The following is a 16,345-nucleotide window of genomic DNA, read 5'->3' on the forward strand; positions in this document are numbered from 1 at the left end:
CGGAAAGGCCATAGGGCAAAGGGCCTGGTTTGATAAGCCACTAAAACTGACAGGTGACAGCAGGAAGGGCACCCACCTCTCCGCTTTTGCCTGGTTAAGCTGGCTTAGGCACAGATCCTGAGGCCCTGGCCTCAGGCCAAGAGGATGCCTTCTCATACATGAAGGTGCATGGCGGGCACGGTGGGGGCCACATGGGGAGAGAGAAATGGGCTGCTGTGTGGCCCTGGGCAGCCAACAGGTGGATCACGGCAGAGGCACACAAGTGGCTTTACCCCGGAACGAGGGGCTGGGATGCTGTGGGATGTGTGCTCAGCACTTGGAACGCACCTTGGAAAAGCCTGGCCTTGGAGCTCTGTGAGAGCATGGACCTGGGCTACTCTGCCCGACCTACGGTGGCTGCTAAACAAATAAACGGGCCATGTTAGTCCTTCACTCACTCCACAGACACTGATGAAGCGCTGATTATGAGCTAAGAGCCGAGCCAGGTGTCCTGAATGCAGAGACGACCACAGCAGCAGCCCCACACTCAAGGAGCCGGGTCTACTGGGCGACTGAGATGAGTCAACACATACAAGTCCGCTGGGATCACGGAAAGCTGAGGAAGAACCCAGGAGGGGCTGGGGGCACCTCATACAGAAGGTGCTGAAGCTGAGTAGCCGGCCAGGTGAAATGGAAGAGGCAGAGACCCCGGGAAAGAGTGGGGAGCTGGCCTCATCCTGGGGGCGGGGGGACCCCAGAAGGGAGGGCCGCTGTGGAGTTGCTGCTATGACCCAGATGGTGGCATCAGGAAGCGGACAGTCTGGAGATGCTAAAGGCACTAGGAATATCAGAGTATTCAGGGCAAGGAGGCCCTACTGGAGATGGCTCCGTCAGTGTTCCAGAGCCTGAAGCCATTGAGAGCGTAACAAGACGAGTAGCTCCTCTGCTCTGGCTCATGCTGAGCAAGCAAGCTCCTGATTATCACTTGGCATCCCGTGTTGCCTGGCCACAGGAAGAGACTCTGCTGCTGGGGCTGAGGGGGAGGGTTTCAGTCTCGCTCTAAATCAGTCAACTGGCATCCTGCAGGTAGCTATCCACCTGCGAGCTGGGGCAACCGGAGCCCACCTCCAAGACACAGACCAGCTCTGGGTGTGCTGACAAATCCTTCCTGAGTCTGCAGGGCTGCACAGGCCTGACGGGGAGGTGGCTGGCACATCCTGAATACGACGCCAGGCTCCTGGTGGGTGGGCAGCAGGCATCCCCCGAGGGGCTGCCTTGTTAGAGCTGTGGGCTCTCTCTTTCTAAGGGTCTACAGGTCTCCATATCTGGGGGTGCGTGTGGGCTGCATGTGGTCCTCCAGCAGGGAATGAGAAACCCAGAACCACATGCCACTCAGGAATGTAGCTGACAGGAGCAGAGAACAAAGAGCAGTCACGGGGACGGCATTTGCATCATTTAACGTTTGATATGAAAAGAACCTTTTCACTGCCACTAAATGTTCTCTCTGGCATTATTCTCTGTTACAAAATAGTCTCCATGGTGGTGCTGAAGCCATCGTGACACTTCATTTCCTTGTCATCAAAATGGTTTTCTGCACCAACTCAAGCATGGCATGAAATTTCAAAGACCTCAGTACAAGTTTTCCAACTTCATCTCCATGGAACAGTTGGAAAATGTCTCCAATTATGCAAGCTTTTTGTAAAATGTCTCAAAAATACAGAAGGGCCTACTGTACATTTCATAAGGAAATGCGAACACATTTAATGCTCAAAGACGAAAAGAAGAGTGTCAAGACTTTTTTTTTTTTTTTAAACAAATGCTTGCTACCAGGTCAGGCCACCACCTCCCTCTCCCTACCTCCTAACAAATAAATGGATGTATTTAAATGTTAGAAGCGTTTGATGAAGTATACTCTGGAAGGATCTGAAAGGAGGCATTAAAACCAAAACAAGAGACACAACAGTTGTCAGAATTGGAATCCTGCCAAGTCACTGGCCACGCAGGGAAGCGGCTTAGAACGACCCATTTCTCATGAGAGCAACAGTGCAGGTGCTGCCAGGAGGGGAGAGGGCGGGTGTGCGGACCAGTACACCATCGTGGGCGCGTGTGTGCATGTCTGTGTGCACATGCCTGTCAAATACGTCATCAGCGGATAACTGACAGTGGGTTAAACCAGACTAAATACATTTCTTTCTCCTGGTTCTGGAGGAGAATTCAGTCCTCATCCTAGGAAAACTGATGAGGAGGCTCCAGGACCTGCCATGTCCCAGGACTTCCCAGGGTTACATCTAACACCGGTGGAAAGCTGGGCTCTTAAAGATCACCCGCCGTTGAGCAAGTTCCTGCTCAACAGAGATATGAGAAAAGATGCCTCTGGCATCATCCCTTCTCCTGGGGTCAGTACAGCCTCAGTCAGACCCCCTCTGCCCCCAATAACTGCCTCCCTGCAGGACCCCCATCCTCAGCAGGCAGCAGCCGCTGCAACTTTACTACTTGTAGCCCAGGGGCTACTGTAATGATTTACAGACCCCCTGTCCTTTAATCCTAACGACCACCCTATGACAGAGCTCCTTCTCCTACTCCCACGTTACAGATGAGTCCATTGAGGCTGGAAGGGCTAGGCAGCTGGTCCGAGGCCACACTGTCAGTGAAGGGTGGAGCTGGGGACAGAACCTAGTTCTGTCCAAAGCCCCATCCTCTCTACCCTTCGCCAGGCTGCAGGAGGTGAAAGGATCTGGAAGCCTCCTCTCTAGCCGGCCCTTCCAGCCAGCCCCTAGGGTCCCGGGTCACTACCTGCTCTGATGAACTTGTCGGCCACCTCCTTCCGCACGGACTTGGTGAGGTTGAAGTAGTCGTCTTCCTCGTCGATGCTGCGGAGGAACAGAGGGATGTGCTGGAAGACAATGGCGTGCTGGCACTTGCGCTGGCCCGCGACACTCAGCTGCTGGTCCAGCCACTGGTCCTGCGCCTGCTTCAAGGCGGGGCATCGGGAGGCATCATACCAGAACTGGGAGTTGAGGACGAGGAACAGGACGCCCCCGAGCCAGAAGCTGAAATAGTCGTCCCCCCAGGTCCGCTGGAACTCCGCCACCGTCTCGGGCGTGGGGGTGTTGCCCACATCGTGGTTGCCGCTGACCAGCACCAGCGGGATGTCGCTGTCCACGCGCGCGAGCACCCGCTGCAGGTCCGCGGTCTGCTCCTTCCGCCAGGGCATCCCTGCAAGAGTGACGGTCAAGTCTGAGACGGCCGCAGCTGTCCATGCGTTTACAAACATAAGGTAAGAGAGCATGGTCTAGAAATACACTCAACCCACGTGCAGAAACTGCAAACAGCTGCCGTGTGTTAAAAGCAAATCAGTAACTTAGGTGGGAGCCTCTATCTGCCCCCATTCTCTCAGGATGCCTTGGGAATTCAGTGTCCAAGTGGTCATGTGACCAAACATTGCTGACTTGAGTGATGATACAGAGTTATTCTAATATTAAATGTTAGTAAGGCTTCATTTCCTTTGTTCAGATGAAAAATATGAATAGTTGTAGCTTTTCTGTCCCATCTCAGTGGGTCATTATGTGTGTCCCTATTGTGTGTGGACACAGCTTTGAACACTAGTCCCAAACCAACTGCTACCTACAGTTACACCATACCTGTGGCCTTGCAGACTGCATGAGCACCCTTACGAGAACTCTTAGAATCCAAACGGCCAGATCAAGTGGCACATGCATCTTGCAAATCCCACTCCCCCTGCCCATAAGGGGAAGAGGTACTTTATATATTCCACTAATGGTGTGTAAAAATGCAAGGGCTCAATGTCTTAATATTAAGTGTGTCTCCCCACCCCACCCCGCACCCCAGACACACAGGATTCCGTATGGAGATAATGTATTAAAACTTTAATGAATGGGATTTGAAATGACCACTTCAATTCCGGATCTTTTTTTTTTTTTAATATTTTATTTATTTATGCGCGCCTGGGTGGCTCAGTTGGTTAAGCGACTGCCTTCGGCTCAGGTCATGATCCTGGAGTCCCTGGATCGAGTCCCACATGGGGCTCCCTGCTCAGCGGGGAGTCTGCTTCTTCCTCTGACTCTGCCCCCCTCATGTGCTCTCTCTCTCTCTCAAATAAACAAATAAAATCTTTAAAAAAAAGATTTTATTTATTTATTTGACACAGAGAGAGAGAGACGCAGCGAGAAAGGGAACACAAGCAGGGGTAGAGGGAGAGGGAAAAGCAGGCTTCCCATGGAGCAGGGAGCCCGATGTGGGGCTCCATCCCAAGATCCCGGGATCATGACCCGAGCCAAAGGCAGATGCTTAACGACTGAGCCACCCAGGCACCCTTGGAATCTGTCTTCTTTTTTGTCTTTGTTTTGTTTTGTTTTTTGAGCTCCTCTGTGCTAATTTATTCAACAAATATTTATTGAGTACTGACTATGTCTAAGGCACTGATTTCGTTACTGGGGCAAGCTGTGAGCCAGAGACACAAATCCTTCCCTCCTAACTGAAGAGTCAGATAGCTGGCCCAGCAAATGATGGATGCACACTGTCTGTATCAGATGCTAAGGAAGCATTATTGAGGAAAGCAAGGTGGGGAAACAACAGGATTCCTGCGCCACGTTAGTCCCGAGGAACATGCTCAACATTATGCACAGACAGCATTAGGAAAAGGATGACCGAGAAGAGCAGTCCAACTTCCCTAGGGGTGATGAAAACTCACCTGAAAAACCTGCCATGAGCAGATGAAAATTATACCCAACAGTCCGTGTCCATCATGAATTTAAAAGAAAGCAAAAAGGGTCCTTACAAAGCAATTGCACTGAAGAAGGAAAACCTAACACAGAGAGGAATTCAGTCTAGATGGTCATAAAATAGGTGAGCGTGAAGCAGGACTGGGTAGAACTAACTCGGGAAAGAAATAGAGGCAAGAGACAAAACTGTTTCAGAACGTACAACTATAAAAAGTTAGCAGTGGCAAGATCTCCTTTATAGCCAAGTATATGCCCATTTTTCTAAATGTCCTGTGTGAGCTTATAGAGAATGGACATTCTCTAAATGTTGAATACGGGGCTCCTCGTATCTCCCCTCAATAAAACCTGTTTACGGTGTGATTCAAGTCTCCTGTGTCATTTGTTACTCCTTGCTTTTGGCCTACTGACCCGTGTCAGTTTCAGGGACTCTTGGTTAAGTCTCCGCTGTAACTGTGAACTGATCTGTTTCTCCTTGTAATTATGCCAAGTTTGGTGCGCATTTTACTTTTAGCTATGGTATTGTGTAAGAGGTTAGAATTTCCGTATCTCACTGAAATAGCTTTATAATTCATTCTAGTAAGATAAATAAATAAAAATAAAAGAGAGGGAGATCTACATTAATACACTAGAAAAATCATTAATATATTAAGTTAAAAAGGTAAGACATGGAGGAAAATATCACATGTAAATTTTTAAAAGGCTTACACATATTCATATACTATGGATAAAACTTCTCCAAAGACACAAAGAGAACTATAACTCTGGTTAAACCTGGGGAACAGGAGGGAGGGGGACTTCCACATTTGGTTCAAAACCCTTAATACTACATTTTAAAAGTTCCTTCCTTCCTTCTTCCGAGCTTATGTAATATTTCCATTTTGTTTTAAAGTGTTTTCTTGGTTTGTCTGTTTGTTTGTTTTTTTAAAAAAGGGGCTTTTTACCCCAGGATCCCAAGGTATAAAGAAGATTCAGGAGAGGCCAGTCAGGCAGCTGCATTTCCAAGCGATCCCAATTTCTAGGATCAGTGGAATTTGCTTAGAGAAGGTGTCAGCTGGCTGGCCCGCACAGGGAGAGCTCCTGAGGGGAGAAGCAGGTCCTGCCTGGCACCAAGGACCAGGAAACCCCTCCCTCGGTGGTGCTGGGCATTTGCCCACCTCCAGCGTCTGCCTCCTCGCTGGTCTGGGCTGGCCCTGGGGCTCCTGGTTTGAAGGGGCGATGGACTGATGTTGCTTCTTTAGCTGAACCCAGACTGTGGGCGTCTGTGTTGACTTACATAATCCCCTCTAAGACCCCACTGGTCAGTTCTTTTCCCATGTCAACAAACAGGGAAGATGAATCCTTTATGACCTTGAACATGATAAACCATTTCAAAGGGACTCCATAAACCAAGGCTAATTCATCACTACTTTCCTTAACCAGTGTTCTAGAAACCCCAAAGCTGCCACTAATGTTCCCTTCTTTCCCTTCATACTTACTTGGGGATACTGTGATACTCACGAGCAGCCAATACTAACCTGGCACGTACTATGCGCCAGGCACTGTTCTAAGAACTGTACTCATACTACCTCGGTTTGACAGTCAGTGGGGGCGTCTGCATTTGAACTCACTGTTCCAGCTCACTGTAATGCCTCTCATTACAGGGTCCTGGTCACAAATTAAGGTCCTAGCTCCCTGGGTGACTTCTCCCAGCTGTCCTGATCCACAGAACATGGATTTACAACACACTGGGGTGCACAGTGTCTCCCATTGGTGAATTTCAAAGGGCATTTCATCACGACGCTTCATATACTGATTGAGTCAGACACAAAGAATGTTCAATTAGCTAATGACCATATAGAAAAAAGCACCTTAAAGGAAAGGCTTACTCAAAACTTGGAAAGGAGACCTTATCTACAAGCAATCTACAGGGAAGAGCTGTGAATTACACACAGTAACAGGATGGTTGTTTCCAAACTTCAGGGGGATCCTGGCTTTAGGGGAAATCACAAATATCCCCCAATAACCTGTTAAAAAAAGATGAAACCCATCTTCTCTGGATCCCCTCGGTCGAATATTAGCCTCTTTAGTGAGGCTTTTCCAGAACCTTCTGTACCCCTCACATGGAGGCATGGTTTGGAGGTGGAGTCTAGGAAACCTGGGTTTGGTCCTTGGCTCTTGCCCCTTACAAGCCACGTGGCCTTGGTGAGTGGTGAGTCACTTGGTTCCTCTGAGCCTTGGTCTCATCATGTGTGAGATGAGGGTGACAGGCTCCATACCTCAGAGGGCAACTGTCAGCATTCATACCAAGATAATGATTTCCAGAGTTCGGTATGAACAGGGATGCAAAAATGTTAGCTGTCTTCCTTCCACCCCCACACCCAAATGTACCGAATTCTCCCTTTTTGACCGGTGACTCACAGTGTGCACATAGCAATCAATAAATCATTTCTGAAGGAAAGAAAACATTCCCCAGGAATATAAATAATTTTTAGGTGAGAATTTAAAAGTGAAGGAGTAACTTCTCGATTACAAAAAGCCAAGTTTAAGGAAAAGATCTGCATTATTTTCAACACACTTTGATTTGTGTAGATCAGAATTTCTTTAGGTCAGAATATCAATAATCCCTTAGTATTTATCAGCACAGCTGATAGTACATCTTAGCACAGCTTCCTAAAGAAGTCATAATACTATAGCGAAGGCCAGAGCCAAATCTAAGTAGCATCAGGAACAGAAAAAAAATGTTAACTTGGCCAAGGATATAGAGTTTCCATGAGTTTCTTATGGATCAAGTGGGGCTCTGCACTTCACAGCAACGACAGAAAGAGAGGCAGGGAAAGAAGAGAAGAGACTTTCGTGAAGGAAGAAAAACCGCAAGAAACGACTCAGAAGAGAGAAGGTGATTCCATTAACATTTTAGGATTATATATAATGTTCTAGTTCTGTGAAAAATGTTGGTATTTGGATAGGGATTGCATTAAATCTGTAGATTGCTTTGAGTAGTGTGGATGTTTTAACAATATTGGTTCTTCCAATTCATGAGCGTGGAATATCTTTCCATTTGTTTGTGTGAACTTCACAGAACTAGGACAAATAATCCTAAACTTCATATAGATCCACAAAAGACCCTGAATAGCCAAAGCAGTTTTGAGAAATAAGAACAAAGCTGGAGGCATCACAATCCCAGACTTCAAGCTATATTACAGAGCTGTAGTAATCAAAAAGTATGGAACTGGCCCCAAAACACACACATAGATTAATGGAACAGAATAGAAAACCCAGAAATAAACACAAACTTCTATGGTCAATTAATCTATGACAAAGCAGGAAAGAATATCCAATGGGAAAAAGATAGTCTTTTCAACAAATGGTGTTGGGGAAACTGGACAGCTACATGCAAGAGAATAAAACTGGATCCTCTTCTTACACCATACACAAAAATAAACCCAAAATGGATTAAAGACCCAAGTGTGAGACGTAAAACCATAAAAATCCTTGAAGTAGTAATTTTTTGGACATTGGCCATAGAAATATTTTTCTGGATTATGTCTCCCGAGGCAAGGGACACAGAAAGCAAAATTAAACTATTGGGACCACGTCAAAATAAAGACCTTTTGCACAGTGAAGGAAACCATCAACAAAACAAAAAGACGATCTACTGAATGGGAGAACATATTTGCAAATTATATATCTGACAAGGGGTTAAGATCCAAATTATATAAAGGACTTATACAACACCGAAAAATCTCCCAAATAATCCAATTCAAAATGGGCAGAGGACGTGCTCACTGATGAGAAGAACCCTGGATGGGACTGATGGGGGCAGTGTGGAAAGCTGTGACATGTTCAAAATATTTATTTAAAAAAATTTTAAAATGCGAGTTTAAAATAAAACCAGGAGGTAAAAATCATTATAAAGATAATTACAAAATAGTTATTTATATCATTGACTAGCCTTGAATTTTCAATAAGATGGGGTACCACAGAATGTGTAACCTATTACTGTCAATATTCATTAAGGCAGAGATGATTATCTTCTTGTTTTGAGAAAAGCCTTAAAATACATTGTCGGATAAAATCTCTTGGCAAACTTGGAAGAGAAGTAAACATCCTTAACTAGGTAAAGTACATTCACAAAAACCTTGTAGCTAATGTCACGCTTAATGGTAAAAGACTTAATGTTTTCCCCTGCCAGGACTGAGGACAAAGCCAAGATGTCTGCTCTTACCATTTCCATTCAGCATCACACTAGAAGTTGTGGCCAGTGCAGTAAGGCAAGAAAAAAGAAATAAGAAGCATACAGATTGGAAAAGAGAAAATAAAACTGCCTGTTCTCAGAAGACATGACTATCTTCATAGAAAACCCTGAAAAATCTATTTTTCAAATAAAGCTTCTAGACTAATAAGGGGGATTGGCTTGGCTGCTGGACGCAAGGTCAAAATATAAAAATTAATTGTATTTCTATAGACTGGCAATGGAGAATTGGAGGTATAAAGAGAAATATTTGAAAGATACTTAGGGGATAGAAACAATGGGAGTCCTCGTATTTGTTACAAGGAGAGGAAGGACTCAAAAACCATTCTCCATGTCTCAGCAGCTGGGAGGTTTAGTCATATCATTTATGGACATGGAAAAGACTGGGGGAGAAATAGATTATAAGTAAAAATCGAAAGCTCTGTTTCAATATAAAATTTGCCATACTGATATAGATAGAGGCAACAAAAGGAAAAAGCAGATAAAATGGACTTTGTGATAGTTAGAAACTTTTGTGCATTACAAGACGCAAGTATCAACCACAGAGTGGGAGAAAATATTTGCAAATCATACATCAGGTAAGGCATTAATATCCATAATACCTAGAAAACTCCTAAAGTTCAACAACAGATTAGGGCTCCATCTTCTGAAGGGAAAACAACAAGGTACTTCACTTCAAGTACATCTCAGAGAGAAGTGCAGGCAGATACCATAAAACCTGAGTGTTTACCTGCCAAGCACAAAACACCATGATAAACATATTTTGTTTTCCCTTTTGGGGATTAAGGAGAACAGAAGCTGCCTCCAAGCCTCAGAGAGTACAACCCAGCTACAGAAGAAAACAGAACAAGAAACGAACAGTGAACCCACGTGTTTCTACTCCCCTTCAACCATCCCCATCCCAGCAACCAAAACGCAGTGAGGGCAGAATTCCACCCGGAAACTACTGATGAAAACCAACCACCTCTGAGGCCTTCCCAATATTTTCTTTTCTCTGTGGAAGCTGTCCAAATGACAGATGCTGTGAATAGATTTCAACAGTGCTATGAATCTATTTACTAGCTCAGGAAGAAGATTTTTCTCCTTTTTTTTTTTTTCAATAAGCAAACTAATGTTCTCTGTAGCAGACAGACAAGGAAGGATGTTGCTTACAGAAAATAAGACTTCTATATTCCCTAGTCCCTGTAGGCACGAGAACTCAAATGAGAGCCGATGATACTACTACTCAACCACCATCAGGAAAATTTAAATTGAATAGCGGGGCAACCTTAGCAGGCACGTCTGGTGATGTAACAGGCTGTTCATTCAGGGGCACCCGGACCAGACTTCCCGGTTCGACGCAGGCCGTGGTGAAAAGAACAAAATCAGTATGGTGCTCGAGTAAGCACTCTGAGTAATCACTCGCAAACCAAATGATTCCTCCAGCCAAGGCCAGGGCAGGAGACAAGGATGAACCAGTGTGTGATGGCAAAGGAGTGCCTGTGTGGAAGACGGTCAGCTCTCTTGACACCCGCACAGTCTTCTTGGCCTGGCCCGGCTCCCTGGGGCTTGCTTCTGCCTGGGATTTCACATGTCCCCAAGGCCCAGCTGTGTGGTGAGCAGCAGTCTCCAGGAGCATTTTCTTTGCACTGCAAAGATACCTGGTAGATATGTATGAATTTGGTCTAATTTGGGATGGGCTGGGTGCAGAAACTGCTGGGAAGACACGGCGATAGGCACAGAACACCCCCGTCTTGTCCCTCCTCTCCCTAAGGTGAGCAGTGGGTTTTCTGCTGGGCACCCTCCGAACGCTTCTTCCTCAGTCCAGGCTTACTGGGAAGAAAAGAAGGTTCAGCAGCTTCTCCATCCAGCTGCAATCCTACTCCTACTCCTACTGCTACTCCTACTCCTACTCCTACTCCTACTCCTACTGCTACTCCTACTCCTACTCCTACTCCTACTCCTACTCCTACTCCTACTCCTACACACCCCATTCCTGTGTCTAAAGTCTCTTCTCCTAACAGAGCATAGCCAAACTTGAGGTAAGTAAAGGCACAGCTTACTGCTTGCTCTGTGAAGCTGCAATGGGTCGCCGCATCTGCCTGTTATGGGCCGAAATGCTTCCTCCCAAATTCGTATGTTGAAATCCTAACACCCGATAACTGCATACGGTATACAGGCCCTTCCCGGGACAGCTGACCCTCTGTCTTCTGGAATTCCCCTTTACCTATCCTTCCTGTGTCACAGCAAAGGCAGGACCACGGTTCTTCTCCCCTGGTTGTAGCTCACTGCCTACATGGCCTCCAGCCCGGCCCTTCGCTCCCACGGGTGCCCCTCTGCAATCCGTCCTCACAGCCAGGTGTCCAGTCTGTCTAACCGCCCACCTCGCCCAATCACAAACTACTCCAGGGTTCAGATTCCAGCCCTCATCCCATCTCATCCTCCCATAATCCCTGTGACGGTGCAACGGATGGATGACCGTGTGGCCTCTTGTGCAACAGACGTGTTCTGAGGGCCCTGCCCAATATAACACGTGCCTGGTCTGCAGAATGGTGTAATTGGCTTAGCAGCTGGAGTGTTCCTGACGTTTTGCAGGAACGTGACAAGTTCTGCATTTACTCGTCACCAGCTTCACCAGCTCTAAAATGACATGATTCTTGACACATGTTTAATTTGAAGGGATCTGTATTACTTCAAAGCTAAAGCATAGAGAGGCTTTTCTTTCTTTCCTTTCCTTATTTATTTATTTATTTTTTTGGTTATCATGCTGTTTTGGATTCACATAGCATCAATTCATTATTCTATTATCATGGTTTACAGATGAGCAAACCAGGGCTTACTGCAGTCAAAGGGAAGGCAATGGGGAATGGGGACCCAGAGCTGAGCTGCATGGAGCCCAAGGGCCAAGCCATGGAGGGCTGGCCTGGGAACTAGGAACTCATCTGGGGGGTGTTCACAGTGAGCATTCGGGGAGTGGGGAGACAGGTGCCTTAAATCTCTGTGACCAACCAGACATGCTCTTTTTGGCAACATTCAGTTATGAACATGCCCCTTGCTATCATTAGTGAGCTTCTATCCGCCAGGGCACCAACATAAGAACTTCAACACGTCCACTTCTTACTTAATGGTGCACTGCCTTAATTTGTCCAGGTATAAAGCAGCAGTAGAAACCTGCTATATCTATTTTCAATGAATGGAAAACAAAAACAACGACATCACATGGGCCCGGGGTAGTGTGCTGAAGGGGACAAACGTGGTCCCTTCTTCACAGAGCTTCGAATGAGTACACAAAGCTTCTGCCGGTGCTGGGAAAGGGAGGACACTTCCACCCGATGCTAAGGACCGCCCTCACAGATCCCGTCGGGGAACCACTGACTGACTGAGAGCAAATAACTCTCACAGCCTTTTAACAACAAACAACTTGACCCCTGGGTTTATGAGGTATGGTTAGGACATCCAGAAGTGTGTCAGGTATCGGGGAGTTCTTGACTTGTTGAAATGTATCCAGGGGAATCATGCAGACAGGCATCCCAGCCAGTGGTAACAGGGAGTACACAGCAGCTAATTCTCTGACCAAATCATCAGAGCTGCCAAAAGCATCAGGGAGGCCACTGGAATTATAGGGGAGACTCTGGATATCAAAGCCACTTTTATTCAAGCCTTCCACTCAGGCAGAGTGACGTCAGTTCCTTGATAAAGAGGACGCTCTACACTTTCTTTTTTAAGATTTTATTTATTTGAGTGAGAGAGAATGAGAGATAGAGAGCACGAGAGGGAAGAGGGTCAGAGAGAGAAGCAGACTCCCCGCTGAGCAGGGAGCCCGATGTGGGACTCAATCCCGGGACTCCAGGGGTCATGACCCGAGCCGAAGGCAGTTGCTTAACCAACTGAGCCACCCAGGCACCAGATGCTCTACACTTTTCTGAGTTCATCACAATTCTGTACTTAGAAACATTATAACACAGATGTATTAACCCGCAAAAGTTTGTTGTTTGACAAATTGTCCCCCTTGTAGCATCCAGCAGTATTTTTTTTAAAGGGGGAAAGACACTAGAGTTGCAAAATTTTTAAACCTCTTAGAACGGTTTTCAGTTTGCAAATGTATTGTGTGCAAAAGTTTGCTCATAAACTGGCTACTTGGAATGCAACTAGTATCTGTCACAGATAATAACATTATAACTGACAATGAGATCTCAGGCTCACTCACAATAACCCAGTTAATCCCCAACACAGATGAATGTACTCACTGAACTACATAAAAGTTAGAATTATGCTTCTCTTCCCAGCTGCAATGTTTACCTTTCCAGCAAAATATTTGAGATTTCTGTTAGTATCGCCAGTTTCTGCGTCTTTCCTTCCTTTCAAAAATGCTCTTACCAGTTAGCATAAGAACCTAACCATTATTTATACCCACAGGTAACAATAATTACAAGGGAATTTAATATACTAGAAGAGAGAAATGTATTACATGAAGTAATGAGTACACTAAATGCATCTGATTAGAGGTTCGGTAGAGGTATAATTATGTGGTTATCTATACTTAGAAATATTATTTGTTACATTAATAGAAGGAAAACGTACTAAATTAGTGGTTTTAGGGTAACGTATCTCTGATATATGAAGGAGCAGAGGAAATAAAGATGAAGGGTCTTCAGGTTGAATATATTCTTGGGACCCCAAAGAAAGAGTGAGGTAAGCCAAGGTCACAGTTTGAGTTTGACCAAGCAAAGCAAATAACTCTCCTAGGAGACTCAGAAGCTCGCTCTGTGAGAAGAAGTAATAAATATGATGTCAGCTATCACGAAATTCTTACCATGTGCTAAGCACTGACATTACTGCATCCTGACACACCTGTTTGTGCCTGGCCAGGTGACTGGGGCCCTTCCTCATGCCAACACTCTTCTAATGAGTAAAACCACATCAAATGAAGTGTACTATGGTCTTGCTGGTTCTGTGATGCAAGAAGGATGGGTAAAGGGGGTAAGGAGAAGATAAACGGTCAGCTCTCCCAGGAAAGGGCCTGAATGGTAAATGGATAGGACATTCTAGGTCTGGGAGCTCAATAGCATCTTGTCTGCCATCTTGTCTGCTGGCTATGGTCACCACCATTGTGAGCAAAGAGGGTGTCTAGAACTCCTCATTGTCATCCCCACCCAGCCTATTGTCATCTTCTCCCAGAAGGAGCCCAGGGGGTGGGTGGGGGCCAACATACATCCTCAGTTCTTTGGGGGAAACACAGTCTAATTTCCAACTCAAGGTTCCACTGTGCCTCCTAGTTCGAAATGCTTTAGAAGTCCCAGGGGTGCGGGGAACACCTGGAATACAGGCTTGGGAAACTACAAGGTTAAATGTTAGGGTACTCAGATTTGCCTGGACTTGAGCACAGCAAGCTCAGGAAACAAAAAATTAAGGGAAAGAACCCCACAAAGTATACATTCAGTCTGTGTTCTTTATTGATTTTTATGTCTGATAAAGCCATGGAATCAGAATCATCTTGTCATTTTGCTGGAAATGAGGAATGCAGAAAACAACGTCTGGAGTAGCTATGAGAGGCTGAGAGCAATGAAACCTTGTTTTTCTCACACCTTTAAGCAGAAAGGACTCAGAGAAAACATGAGAGTACCAGAGAGTATAGAAAAAAAATCTCAGGGGGAAAATCATCACTGAAATAATTCGACAATATTTCAGAACTGAAGGCCATGACTTTAAAGAAATAAATAAAGCAGATTCACACCACAGTATATCACAATGTTATTTCAGAACCCTGGATACAAAGGGAAGATCCTCTATGTTTCCACTTTCATATCAAGGATCAAGAATCAGAGGGGAATTGAACATCTTAAAATCCATACTAGATGGGCAAAGGCAAGGAAGTGGAGCTTTCAAAATGCTGAGAGAAAAATGACTCCTTACCTAACATTCTATACCCAGCTGAACTACCACAATCTCAATTTAATGCAAGGGTAGAATGAGGATATTTCAAATATTCTTCTCCAGAAGCTACAAGAGCATGTCATCCATCTAAAAAGGAAGGAAACAGGATCCAACGTGAGAGAGGTGAAGGTAGTCAGTTTCTAGAATGGGGGTGGAAATCTCAAGACAGTAGCTGTTAGCAGGCTTAGAGTAACCAGACAGGAAACAGAGAACTTTCTCCTAAACAAAGCTCAAAAAGCTGAAGCTGACAGAATGCCCAATATTTTTAAATTTATTGACAGGAAATCTGTGCACTTTCACCTGAGGTTGAATTAGTACAATTAAAAAATTAAGGGGTGCCTGGGTTGCTTAGCCAGGTAAGTGTCTGCCTTCAGCTCAGGTCATGATCTCGGGGTCCTGGGATTGAGTCCCAGATCAGGCTCCCTGCTCAGCAGGGAGTCTGCTTCTCCCTCTCCCTCTGCCCCTCCACCCCACTTGTGCTGTCTCGCTCTCTCTCTCAAATAAATAAATAAAATCTTTAAAAAAAATTAAGACATTTTGGGGCACCTGGCTAGCTGAGTCAGCAGAGCATGTGACTCTTGATCTCAGCGTTGTAAGTTTGAGCCCCATGTTGGGTGTAGAGATTACTTTGAAAAATAAAATAAAATCTTTAAAATAAAAATTAAGACAGTTTATTTTAAAAACAGAAAAAGAATCTGCAGGGAAAATACTCATGGTATACAAACATGGCCCAGTTGTGAATAATGTTTAAGGTAATGTCTACATAGATGAACTATTATAAATACCAAATACTGATATAACTAAAATTAAAATTTAATGAAGATGCAGATTCAATAAATAACAATGAGCAGATCCAGAAGTGGTAACATAAGCAGGTTATTTAGAACTACAGAAGTGATTATCAACATCATTAGCCAAAATCACTGATGGGGGCTGCTGCTGGGAAGGGAGCCACGGCAGGTGAAGAGTCATGATCTGCCCCTTCTCGTAACAGTCTGTGTACGGTGATTTGACTCATTAATCTGGGTACCTGTATAATGTTGAGAAAGATGAAAAACCGAATCAAAGAAGCAAGACTTTAAATCATAATACTGTTTTTAGTTACTGTAAAATAGCAATTCCAGAACCTATATAAACTAGTACACAATAACTTTTGTAATTAAGAAAATCACTTTAATGTCCCAAAGGTATTTAAATGTCTAGAATGTAGTTCACCTCCTCTGAGTGGCTACAGGGTTCTCACGAGACCCCTCATCAGAGCAGATGAGCTAGTGGGACTGAACACAGGGGATCACAAGCCATGGTGTGCGCCCACGCAGACCACTAAGCAAGTGACAGCCTCAAAGCAGAGATCGGCCAGGGCCAGAGACTAAAGGGCTCTTCTCTTCTACTTCATGCTCAACTGCTCTCACATGCCCGCCACCAGACTTCAGACACCAGGCAAGGCAGAAAGATTTAGGATAGGAAATGGGGTGAGCCC

The 16,345-nt window shown here is 45.2% G+C and overlaps 1 protein-coding gene across 3 annotated transcripts in view; it reads right to left on the reverse strand.

The window, feature by feature from the left end:
• The window catches only part of CPPED1 (calcineurin like phosphoesterase domain containing 1), a 102,180-nt gene that overhangs the window by 30,408 nt on the left and 55,427 nt on the right, over window positions 1–16,345 (reverse strand). For all 3 annotated transcript variants that reach the window (XM_028117528.2, XM_028117526.1, XM_028117527.2), the window contains exon 3: window positions 2,773–3,195. In XM_028117528.2, coding sequence (XP_027973329.1) covers window positions 2,773–3,195 — 423 coding nt within the window. The remainder of the gene's footprint in view (window positions 1–2,772; window positions 3,196–16,345) is intronic.

The sequence above is a fragment of the Eumetopias jubatus genome, unplaced genomic scaffold (genome assembly GCF_037043125.1).
Source record: "Eumetopias jubatus isolate StellerSeaLion01/CBP00866 unplaced genomic scaffold, mEumJub1_p1.0 scaffold_12, whole genome shotgun sequence".
Taxonomy (NCBI): Eukaryota; Metazoa; Chordata; class Mammalia; order Carnivora; family Otariidae; genus Eumetopias; species Eumetopias jubatus.